General features: G+C 37.2%; 1 protein-coding gene across 2 annotated transcripts in view; it reads left to right on the forward strand.

Moving 5' to 3' along the window:
- The first annotated feature begins 1,100 nt into the window (after positions 1-1,100).
- The window catches only part of LOC122084529 (IST1-like protein), a 14,157-nt gene continuing 2,397 nt past the window's right edge, over positions 1,101-12,860 (forward strand). The window contains exons 1-2 of one of the 2 annotated variants that reach the window (XM_042652833.1): positions 1,101-1,355; positions 1,517-1,649. In XM_042652833.1, the coding sequence (XP_042508767.1) occupies positions 1,261-1,355; positions 1,517-1,649 (228 nt within the window). In that variant the 5' untranslated portion in view covers positions 1,101-1,260. Of the gene's footprint in view, positions 1,356-1,516; positions 1,650-6,060; positions 6,306-12,860 lie in introns of those variants that run through there. The other variant, XM_042652834.1, reaches the window with a different exon arrangement.

The raw sequence follows: 12,860 nt of genomic DNA on the forward strand, positions 1-12,860 counted from the left end.
GAAACTTCAAAACAATAGTTTTGTAGAGGAAATCCAAAAGTGAGTAATCATATAATTTTCCTTTATATTAGCATCATACAGTCTAGACTTTAGGGGTGTCAACTGGTCGAATTTGATCAGCCTAGCTGGGCTTCATCATATGTTTGCCTTACACAGCATCCGCGGGATTATGTACTTGGGCTTTGCATATGGCTGGTTATGATATATAAACGGTCTGTTGCTATTCAAGCTTTGGTTGGGCTTCTAATAGACTAAATGGGCCTTAAACAGGCTGATGAATCATTAACCTACTTTTTTTTTTTTTTTTGGTCTTGATTCTTAGTTATCACTCATCAATAATTTAAGAAAGAATCAACATTTAATTACATCGAATAATTTTAAATATAAAAATATCAATATATTCATCAATAATTTAAGAAAGAATCAACACTTAATTACATTGAATAGTTGTTAATAAAAAAAAAAAAATCAATATATAACTTATAAAATGGTCGAGACGATAGGATGACCATCGGGCTAAACCCTTGCCCTGGGAATGAGCTTGGCATGTTTATTAAGTTGGTCAAGTCAGGACAATAATTGGTTAGGCTCGGTCATGCCTGTCCATGCAGGCCTAGAATTGACATGCCTATAACATACACACACACACCTAAATGGGAGAAGAGTTTCAGTGGATTTCTATTGGGCTTTACCTCAATTTATAAAAGAAAGAGAAAAGGTTGGGTGCGCCACTAATAAACTGTATGTTAGCACCCATTAGATCTCTCTCTCTTCTCTTTTTTGCAATGATCGTCATATCCTTCCTCAATGATACCCTATCAATGTGTCCCATTGGTGTTGTCCACTTGCTTACCATATACCTACGGCATACCTAACCCTCTCCCTTTAAGAAAGAAAAAAATACACACACACACACAAAATGTTTGGCAAATAGATTCGTGCGAGCGTGGAGAGGATGACCGCGTAGACTGCGATAGCGGTATCACGCTATCAGCGCCCGGGTGTTTCCTTTTGGCCAGTAAATAGCGGCTCTTTTGCCCAAAGAACGCAAAAGAAAACAAAATGTTAAAGAATTCTAAAAGGCCAACGGTCGGTGATTCGGTGATGTGTGCTTTGTGAGACCTGTCCCAATCACCATGCCCCACATTTCACCGCTGCGCTTTTTTGCGTTTGGATCCCATGGATAGTAGAGACTAGAGACAGTCGGACCTGCTCTGGCCACTCTGATTTCTCTTCCTCTTCCTTCTGGTGGGATCTGCAATGACTGTGGTGACCAGAACTGTGGTAGACCCTTGCAAGGTAGTCATGAAGTTCGGAGTCTCCATTTTCCGCAGGGGCTTCAACTCCTCCAAATGGTGTGTCTGATCTCTTCACCTCATCTTTCTATTCGTACTCTTTTGAATCATGTCAGAGAGAGAGAGAGAGAGAGAGAGGGAGCCCTCGTTTCCATTCTCCTTTTTTAGATACGTACCCTGTTCTAATTTGTTAAAACTTTATATTAAAAAAAAAAATCCAGCAAAACAATGGCGAAACTGGCGACGGCAAGGATAAAGCTTCTGAGGAATAAAAGAGAGGTAGTAGTGAAGCAGATGAGGCGAGACGTGGCTTTGCTTCTCCAGTCTGGCCAGGATGCAACCGCAAGGATCAGGGTACCACTCTCCCTTCCAGATTATATTCTCTCTTTAACAAACTTAAGCAAATGTAAGATGAACAAACAATCTGGTTACTTCATTTATCTAGCTCCTATTCATTAGATTTCTCTGTAAATTCCCATAATGTTTAGAGTTTGCATTTTTAACTGACGACTTAATATTCTGCATATGGTTTTCTTTACCTTCTCTATTGTGAAATTGAGAATTGAAATTTATTGGAAATTACCCAGTTGAAGTTCCGGGGGACGCATTTGGGGCGTTTTCCAAATTTCTATATGCGTTGCTTAAACATCTGTCATTTCAGTTTATCTTCACTATCGATCTCCGAAGAGTTGCACCAAGGCACCAACTGAAATTTTTATTGAACTGAGTCTGAGCATGATGACTGGTTTATGCATGCTATGTTACCAAAGCACTCACAGAGTTATACTTTTATCCTTAGGGTGTTAGGTTAGAGATAACAGCATTTGAAATCCTCAATTTCTAACACCTTCTTATTGTTGTCCATATCTAGATGTACATAGAAGTTGAAACTAATTTAAAATGAGGCATACAAAGTAATTAACAGAGGACCAGGCTAGTCTGATGATGGCCATCATCAGAAACGAACATTCCCCACAGGATGGCACCACATTAGAAGCTAATAAAATGGGGAGTTAGCTTGGGGGGAAAGACCAAATAAAATTCTGACTGTCAATTGGACAGTCACGTCATTTTCCTGACAGTGACCATCATGCTTGTTTTTTCAATTAACAAATCGCTAGAGGAAGGGCTTGAACCTTCAACTGTGTGGGGTTAGCCACATGGCCTAGCCAACTGAGCTACTGCAGCAGCCTAGCTAGAGATGTGGATGAGTTAGTTCCTATGTTAACTCTAACCCATCACTATTGACCCTGACACAGGCCAATCTCAATTCCACCCGACCTGCCAATGGGGGGTTTAGTATAGGTTCCTGTGGCTGTGAAGCAGGATATAGAGTTGACTACTACATATATGCAATTGACAACCAAAACCCCCTAATAGAATCCATGGGCTGGCAATATCCTAAATTTAATCTGACATACCATAGAGAACCCAACCCAACCCAACCAATAACCCAGTAAGGGTTTCCAAGTCAAAGTTAGCACATATCTACTGGAGCAACCATTTCATCCTTATTCACAGCTTTGGACTTCAGTCAAATTATCCATAACCTAGATTTTGTTTCCAGAACTAATGGATGTAAGCTGCTTACAACAAATCTTGATGAAGAGGTGATGATAGTTATAGTGGTGGAATGTGAAATGCATGTGAGCACCAATGAAATAGATGAAATAGGAAATGAACTCAATGGTGCAGCATGGAAACTGCATATAGGCCGGGACTTCTGATGAGGATTTTCCACTAGATGTGACACACTAGTTTCTTCAATCAAATTATATTTTGTATAGGTCGACCTTGTATTAGTCTCAAACAAGATCCCATCCTTTTACCAGTCTCAACAATTTTACAAACCTATGTTACCTGGATAAGGCAATGAGATGAATAGGGTGGAGTAACTGTACGGGTCTGGCTCATTTTTCAAAAGTTTAATCCATCACTCCTCTCTGAAAGAATCCCTTATGCAGGATTCAGGTTGCCATATATCCCTTATTTAGGATTCAGGTTACCATTTATTCAGCTTGTTACATGAGTATCTCAAACAGCAGTTTGTTTCTTGAGTCATTTGTTCTAACCATTGTTTTCACTCACCCCTCCTCAAAACCTGGTGACTCAGGCAATTCAAACATGGCCAGGGCGAGTCAGGTTTTTTTTTCGTAATTTTAATTATAATTTAGTATTCAACCATATGTAATTGAATGACTCATTTTGTGAATATTTTATCATAACTTGTAATGCCCCAGACTCAGGTAACAAGTCTGAGCTGCCTGTGGCAGTGATCCAAAATAACTACTAAATCTTTAACCAATAACTCATTGACTTTGTTACCACGACTACAACATAATTTATTATTGTATTTACATCTATTATTTATAATTCAAAACTTAAATTCTAAAAAAATATATACATCTCCATCATAGTCCCAAAAAGTAAGCAACTCCTCCGCAACTGGCTCTCATTCTGAGACGGGTCACACCTCTAGTGATTTATGGGAAATAAATAATAGAATCATCTATACAGCCTAGTAAGACAGAACATGACACAACCACATATAATACAAAAATACAATTATCCATAAACTTTTCAAATATATGTATAATCTTTTCATAATATAAAACATGATAAGTCCAAATATTCATAAAACACTATAAAGATAAATAGCATATCACCTCACCGGGTAGATTATTGACTTTACTCTCACTTTCTCATTTCTTGGCATAGCCTTTTTTTTCTTAAACATTTCCATACACATTCTGAAATATAATCATAAGCCATCAGTTTAAATTTTAAAACTATGAAGTCTCTGCCAAATGCAATCATAAATGTGAGACATCTCATGTATCAAACAGTCACAGTTCATCGTCATAGCCACGGGCTAGGTGGCATACATGCGAAACCACAGGTTAGGTGGTGGTACGCATGAGAAACCACGGGCTAGGTGGCACATCATATCTCATCCCGTCCCAGATGGGCCATTCCGTTGGCTAGGCAGAGCATCCACGACTAAGCGAGAAACATAAACATATACATATGCCTCATCCAACACCTCACCCCTGTTGGAAAGGGTTTCAGTCATGTCGCACAGTCATCCATCATTTCATTTGTTACCATTCCATTATTCCTTAAGCCTGTCCATGTACCATTCTCAAATTCAAACATAAACCATCTTTTCTTAACTTTTCATTCACATAAACCATGCATAAAATCATTCATAGTATCATAAATACATTCATTAAGCATTCCATATAATCATAGCATTACTCAAATTCTTTTAAAAGAACTCCATGTATAAAATATCATAAGAAAACATATGTATAAATAATAGGTGAATCATGTGAAATTCCACTTACCCATCAATCCGCTCACTCAAAAATTCTAACAAGTGTCCACTCACCCAAGGGAAATGCTACCTATACATACATACAAATATTTCTTTAAGGATCCCTTTCCACATAAAGGTTTCAACTAAACTTTATCCCTTTCACTTATATACTTTCCCTAATAATAATTTATTTGTTTTTTGTTATTATTTAACATAGAGCTCCTCTGAGCATGAGCCAGAGTCTGAAATAGAATCTGACTATGATAATGAAATTGCTCAAGTAGGCTTTGACAGTGATTCTTCCGAGTCTAAAGTTTAGACTCCTTAATGTAGTTGTGATCCTTATCAGGCATGTTAAGGGAAAATGGTCTCATGGTTCTCAACCAAAGATTCATTTCTTTTAAAAGCCATTGATCAGATCACCGATCCCTCGGCTAAAGCTCAACTCTTGAGTGAATATATCCATCTTCTGTAGGAGATTATAGTTTTAAAATTATCATTAACCAGGTTAAGAATTCTTCTAAACCTCGGGAACCTACTATCCAGGAATTGAGAATAGACCTTAAGGAAGTTAAAACTGAAGTTAAGAGTCTTAAGCAAAGAATTCAGACTCTCGAATTATATAATGAACAACAGTCAGTAGCACAGGATTCTGAGGAAAAAGCTTCTTTCCAAAACCTTCTAACCTCTCAAGAAGATGAAACAGTTCCTCAAGAAGCTCAGGAAGCTCAGTTACTGACTATTCAATAGGTCCAATCTCACTGATGGCATATTCAAATCGAAATTGTCATCAATCGAGAATTTAGCCTCAAAACCATCACCTTAATAGATTCAGGCGCAAATATGAACTATATTAATAAAGGACTTGTGATGGGTACATCCACGTGTACCAGTGGCGTAAGCGCAAGACCCAGCCACGTTTGCACTCTATTTGGCTGGAAGAAGGTCTCACAGAAGGAAATTAGAGGAAAGAAGAAGGAAAAAAGAAGAAGGAAGGAGAGAGGATCGTTCCAGCCTTCCCAGCATTGGACACGACTCTCCTCCCAATCGGCCAATATTTGTGGCCCCACCAGATTTTTTTCACTTTAGTAGTTTTGCTTTTCAGAATCTTGTTATTTAGTTGTTCTGATTAAATAAGAGACTAGATATTTATCTTATTGGCCTATTAGGTAGTTTCCTTATTTCAGAAATTGTGTTCCTAAAGTAACTCTTTTTTTTTTTTGTAGTATTTTCCATTATATTTGTAAGGCCGTTGGCCATCAGTTTTTTTTTTTAGTTAATGAAAATTATTGAAGCAGCCAAAGAGCATCCCCAATCCCCATGATTTTCCCTCTCCCTCCATCTCGTTTCTCTCTTCTCTCTCCTCTCTCCTCTCTCCTCTCTCTCTCTCTCTCTCTCTCTCTCTCTCTCTCTCTCTCTCTCTCTCTCTCGTTATTCTCTTTTTTTCTCGCTGCTCTCTCTCTCTCTTCTTGTTTTTCTCTCCTCTATTTCTCTCGGTTGTTTCTCCCTTGCTGTATTTACTGTTTGCAAACTGCTGAAGACTCCATCGACTCATACAAGCTTCATCAGAATCATTAAGGATCACTTCAACAACAAGCTGTACTTTCATCATCAACCAAAGTGGATCGCACCTCTATGTTTTTGGAAGACTTTGGTTTCTTTTCTTCTCCTTAGACCTGGACAGCAATAAGGTAAGTCATTCCCTTCCCCATTCCACCTCCATTGATTCCTTTGTTACCTTCCCATCCCCTCCATTGAAATCTGAAACTGTCCTGCTGTTTTCAAGCTTCTTTTTTTTCCTATTGTCTTTAAAGAGCCCTTGCTGATTTGCTTTTACTAGTTGGCTGATTTTAGGAAATTGTTTAGTTTGCTTATCATGTTTTGTGTCTTGGTTGATTTGTGCTAAACGTAACATATACATGCTGCTATGCTCCCTTCCCCATATCCTCATTTGATGCTTAAGTAGTTTGTGTTTTTGTGCTTAGATTATTATTGATCATTGCTGCTCTGTTAATTAGTCCATTATTTTTGCATGTTAAATCTGTATTTTTGTTGAGCCCCATTGAACCCAACCCAATCCAAGTCCTATTGAGCTTATCTTGTTCTAGTTGAGTAACCCTTGTAGGAAACCTAGTTGTCTAGGCACCCTCCTACATAAACTTGCACCTTCTAAATACTTTGAAAAAAATACTCAAAAGTTGGTTAGTGCAAATGCGTACAAAATGCATATCGAGTATAAACTGTCTTCTGCATCCATCTGTAATAATGGACATTGCCTTAAAACCTCTTTCATTATTGTGAAAGGACTTGCTCAATTGTCCTATTAGGCACCCCATTTATATCACAGCTTTATCCTCTTCAAATTAATGAGAAGGGGATATATTTGATGATTAACAATCATCCTATAACTTTTCATTTTCTCGAATCTCCCAAGGTTCATACAGTAAATGAAATACGGACTCAAATTCAGTCCAAAAAAAACTTTATTTGCTCTTTATCTTTTGAGATTCAACAAAGGAGTATTCAGCAAAAAATAGAAGACCTGATTTTTCAAGCTCAAGTCCAAGAATTCCAAACTCGACTTGGAAAGGAAGTTTGTGCTGAAATACCAAATGCCTTTTGGTCCTGACAATCTCACATTGTCACTCTTCCTTATGAGGAAGGATTCCATAAATCGAAGATTCCCACTGAAGCGCGAGTGGCTCAAATGCCAACTCGGCTTAGGGAAATTTGCCAGAAAGAAATCTCTGAACTTCTGGCGAAAGGTTTAATTAGACCTAGCAAATCTCCCTGGAGTTGTACAATGTTCGATGTTGAAAACAATGCTGAAATTGAACGTGGCGCTCAAAAACTTGGAATCAATTACAAGCCCCTTTACAAGGTACTTAAATGGATTCAATAGCCTATCCCTAATAAGAAGGATCTTCTGAACAGATTATACGCTTCAAGTGTATATTCTAAATTTGATATGAAATCTGGTAATTGATAAATTCAGATAGCAGAAAGGGATAGGTATAAAACAGCCTTTTGGTCAATACAAATGGAATGTAATGTCTTTCGGTCTTAAAAATGCTCCATCTGAATTCCAAAACATAATGAATCAAATCTTCAATCCATACTCATAGTTTATAATTGTATATATTGATGATGTCCTTATATTTTCCCAGGATATTTCCCAACATTGGAAACATTTAAATATTTTTCTCTCTGTCATTATGAAGGCAGGACTAGCTGTTTCAGCTAAAAAGATAAAATTGTTCCAAACTAAAATTTGTTTTCTTGGGCACTATATTTTCTTCGGCTTTATTCTCCCAATTGAACGAGCTATTTAGCTTGCTGTCAAATTTCCTGATGAAATAATTGATAAAACTCAGTTGCAAAGATTTCTTGGCAGTCTAAATTACATTGCCGAATTTTATAGAGATTTAATAAAAGATGCCAAGCCTTTGTTTAACAGGCTTAAATCTTAGCTTGAATCATGGACAACGGTTCACACCAATGCTGTCTGCAAAATTAAGCTCAAAGCAAAAGAGCTTCCTTGTTTAAATTTAGCAAGGCCCAATTGTTTCAAAATTGTAGCGATGCATCTGAATTCGGGTATGGTGGTATTCTAAAACAAAAATGTCCTATTCTTCCAAAAGAAGTTTTAGTTCGATTTGCTTTTAGTACCTGGAATTCTGCTCAGCAGAAATATTCTACAATTAAAAAGGAGATTCTTTCACTTGTCTTATGCATTACTAAATTTGAAAGTGATCTCTTGAATCAGAAGTTTCTTGTCAGGGTAGACTGCAAAGCGGCCAAGGATGTTCTTGAGAAGGACGTCAAAAATCTAGCATCCAAGCAAATCTTTGCTAGATGGCAATCGCTTCTCTCCGTTTTGATTTTGATATCGAATTTATTAAAGGAGATACTAATAGTTTGCCTGATTTTCTGACCCGTGAATTTTTATAGGGCTCCAAAACCTAAAAACAAGGCGATTGTTCCTACTTCTCCAAATAAAATTGTTGCCTCTGCATCTGCCTCCCATCAACTTCACACCTTTCCATCTCCCATCTCCTCTCAATCTCTAGCAACCTTAATTAAGGCTGCAAACAATTCCCCGTTTATAGAAACGAATGTGTTTAGCATTATCACCATTGAAAACATTCATCTTCTCCGGACCCCTTCCGAGCTTGCCACCATCTATCTCCGTGACCATCTCCATCTTTCTTATGGTGATAAAACTAGACTGTTCTATAAAAGGATTCTTACTGAAACAAAGTTTGCTTATATTTAGCATTCCTATCGCAGTGCCTCAGTGAGAGCTTATTCCAAGCTCCAAATATTTAATGTCATATCCTTCCGCAAATGGGGACCAACCTCTTCATTCCAGCGGCAGTTTCAGGATATCTCTGGCCTAAAATTGAGGTCATATGATTATGATGATTATATAAAAGCTTGGGACACGGTCTTCTTATGTTAGAATGACATGACACCCACTCTGAGTTTATCAAATTTAATCTTCAACGCACCTTATTAGGTGTGCCAAATTGGTTTCTCCCTGATGGTTCTTCAATTGGTTACCTCCTGGCCATGAATTTCTCCCTTTCGAGCCTCGTCAATCAGTGCGCAAATTTCAAGACTTTAATAAGCCATTGGATCCAAGGACACTTTATGTGCAATTCTACATCCTATATGAAGTTCCCTGGATTATGAAATTGAAATATGTACTGTCCTCAGACGAGTTTGAAGAATGGAATTATGTCCCTACTTTAGAACGCCATCTTTCTGTCAAATGGTGGGATAAATTCGACATTTCACTATTAATCGGCTCCAAGTTTGTGTCTAAAAGAGGCATATGTGAAGATGTTCTTCTTGCTAAAGAATCCTCCTTATCTCCTCAGGAGGCTCAGTCACCTTTAGCGGAAATGATTGCAACGGCAAAGAAGTACCCATTGATGTCTGCAGAACAAATTCAAGAACGTATCCTTGCTGCTCTTGGATTCAAACCAGAACCAGACCCTGCGACTTCTTCATCATCATCTTCCGTTCCCACAGTCGACTTGAAGGAAGAACAAGAAGATAGTTTCCAAGAAGCCCAATGACCTGAATAAATATTATAAAAAAAAAGGGGGGGGGGGAGGGAAAGAGGTCTCACTGCACCATGACCCAGTGCCTTGTTAGATGGACAAGCATTTCCATTTGTTGCCAGGTGTCAAGGTTCCACACCTAGTGCCATCTGAGTCAGACTGACGTCTTGACATGCGTCACGCAACATTATAAGCGCATTATAGTGGGTGCCACAGGTGGACAGCATAATAATTCACCCATCCATTGATTCCTCTGGAAAACAGTGGTCCTACCACGTGGAATGCCAGGGAATTTACTTTTCGGACGGTTAAATCTTAGCCGAACAACTGGACTTTACTCAGCCTTGCCAAGAAGCTTCTTAGTTTCTATTATTGCTATCCGACAAGACCTTATCAGGTTGAGTAGCTTGCCTTTGAAGAAAAGCAAACGAATTTTTAAAAGGAAATCTAATCGGATAGATATCCTGTCTTTCGAAAGGAAGTTCCTCCGGACGATGCCAACTCAATCTAGGCCCATCAAGGAACCTTTCGTAAAATTTAAAGCCACTTTGAAGTCTGCTTCAGCCTATAAGGAGGCTTCTCTTCTGTAGGATGTGTGGAAAAATTTTAGCGATCTTCAGGATTGTAAAAATTTTAGTTATCCTATAGTTGTGTGTGTTTCTGAAGTTGTTTCTGGAGTATTTGGTGTAATCTGTATCGTGCTGCTTACTGTCAAGACATCCTTTCAATATATATGTAAGTATCTTAAACTTCTAGTTTAATGTATGCTGTTGATTTATATGAGAGACAAATTGCTCGTTTAGGCAATTTAATAGATATATATATATATAAATCTTGGATTCTCTTTTTTCAATTGCAAGATCATTCTTACTTTTTTGTCTATTATAAAAGAAGAATCTCTATTTTTAGAAGATCTTAAGTTTCAAAAGAAAAGAATTCTACAAAAAATAGCTCTGCTTGCTACTTAGTGTCTCCACTTGCTATTCTTTTGCTAGTTTAGTCCTGGGCTAGTTTTGGTACCAGAGCCAAGTTAGCAAAGTCATAGAGAACTTCCACTGTTCGGTTTTCCTTGTCGTATACTCGTATAGACCTTCACCCAAGTTGTACTTTGCCTTGTAGCCAGGAAAGGCTTTTGTCTGGCATTTCAAGTATTGACAGAAGGCTATATTAACCTAAACCCTCTATTGACTCGCGACATGGCTTCGTTTTTCAGATCTAGCTCTAGAAGATCTTCGTCCTATTCTAAAGCAAGCACTAGGCCACTAGAAGAACAACTAGTTTAGTTCATAACTCTGAAGAAATTATATTTAGAAATTTAGAAAAATGTGTGGCAAATTGGATAATACCCAAAATACCTGAAACAGAACAACTGTTTGTTGAGTGTTTGTAAGAGTTTTTTAAGAGAGTCCTCTTTCGAGTGTTAGAGTTTGTGAGTGTTTGGCTATTTCTACTTCAAGTATTGTGTTCTGAGATTATGGAAGTGTTTTTTCCCTAAGGCTTTTAAGTTTTTAGTATGTTCATTGTAACCCGGTAAAAGGAAATTGCACAATTTAATTTCAAATTCCTGTATTGATTTTCATTTGTTCTTTCATACGTTTAGCTTTAAATTCCTGTATCGATTTCTGTTGCTGTTTATATATATATATATATATATATTATATTAATACATCCCAGGAAGATCTTCATCTTCGGCTAAAGATCTGATCTAAATAGCAAGTAGATACAGATTTTGAAAAGCAACTTTCCTCTTACAAATAAGGAGGAGAGCATCAGTAAATCTTGTTCAATTTTTCATTTCTGTTTTGAGTGTTTTGAGTGATATGTACTTTGTTTTGAGTGATTTGAGTGATCGGTTTGTAATCACGATATCAGTTTGCCTACTACTTTCGAGTGAATTTGTGTTCTACTACTATGTAAGTGTTCTTTCTCTAAGTTTCTTTACGTATAATGTTTGCTGCAAATCTCTGTATAAAGGAAATTTCACGCTTGAATCAATTATTAGAGATTTCTTATTCTCGTATTGATTTCTATTTGTTTTTTTGTCACCGAGACCCATCTTTTTATTGTTCTCTTATCTGAGAAGAAACATCAATTACAGTAGATCCTATTTGTAAGAGGAAAGTTGCCTGTCAAAATTTGTACCTACTTGCTATTTAGATCAGATCTTTAGCTGAAGATGAAGATCTTCCTGGGTTGATTCTGGATGATGGGGTATTGCATAACTTGCCTCTTGTATGTTAAGAAACCTGCCAATGTAATGATTTATATATACCCATTCAGAAGCAAAAGGAGACATATCACTCTTAAACAGAATTTCCTGCCCCTTGCAAGTTAAAAGTAAAAACCTGTTGATCTGATATTCCTACACTTGACCAATCCGAATTCCAAAAGCAAATAGGCCATACTTGGTGAACAGAGTACTTGCTACTTTCACGTTAGAAAACCAGCTCAAATACCATCCATCCAAAAGGATTGCACTTAAAGGTCCCAACTAAGTTTAGAGTTTACTCTCTTCCCAAAATTGTCATCCATCCTAGGAGTGAACCTCATAAAAAAATTCAAAATATATGAAACAAAGTACTAAAACTTAAAATGGTCTCATCAAGCCAAGTAATGAAAGTTAATACTTTAGTAGGAAGCATATAATCTTCTTCTCCACTTGAGGCTGAAGGAACATCAACTTCACCCCCAATTGCATCCAAGAATCATCTTCATCATTATCAACGTCAAGCTCAACTCCTCGCTATCCGTGCAATGAATTAGAAATTCCTAAAATTTTCAAATGATTTAAGTTGCACATAAAAGGAATGAGAAATGAAATTTTCATACATTTACCCCATGTTATTGAGACTCCGGATTTTCCACCCATTCATCTAAATGATTTTCCAAAGCTAATGGAACATTACTTTTCCTTAGTTGTCTTCTCACTCTACGCCTTGGGTTGTAGACTTGTAGTGAACATACACCAATTCATACGAACCTTTTTTAGCTTATTCTATTACACTTCTTTGTAGGTATCTGATCATAATATGAAAGATAAATATGTTTTCACCTATGTAATCTTTTTATTACCTGGATCAAGAGTAGAACAAGTGGCAATCGAAAGTTGAGTTAACATAGTCTGAAAAACTGTGTTTAATTCTTGTGCTCTGAGTTCCCTTTGGTGCTTTTTTTTTT

The sequence above is a fragment of the Macadamia integrifolia genome, chromosome 7 (assembly GCF_013358625.1).
Source record: "Macadamia integrifolia cultivar HAES 741 chromosome 7, SCU_Mint_v3, whole genome shotgun sequence".
In the NCBI taxonomy this organism is placed as follows: domain Eukaryota; kingdom Viridiplantae; phylum Streptophyta; class Magnoliopsida; order Proteales; family Proteaceae; genus Macadamia; species Macadamia integrifolia.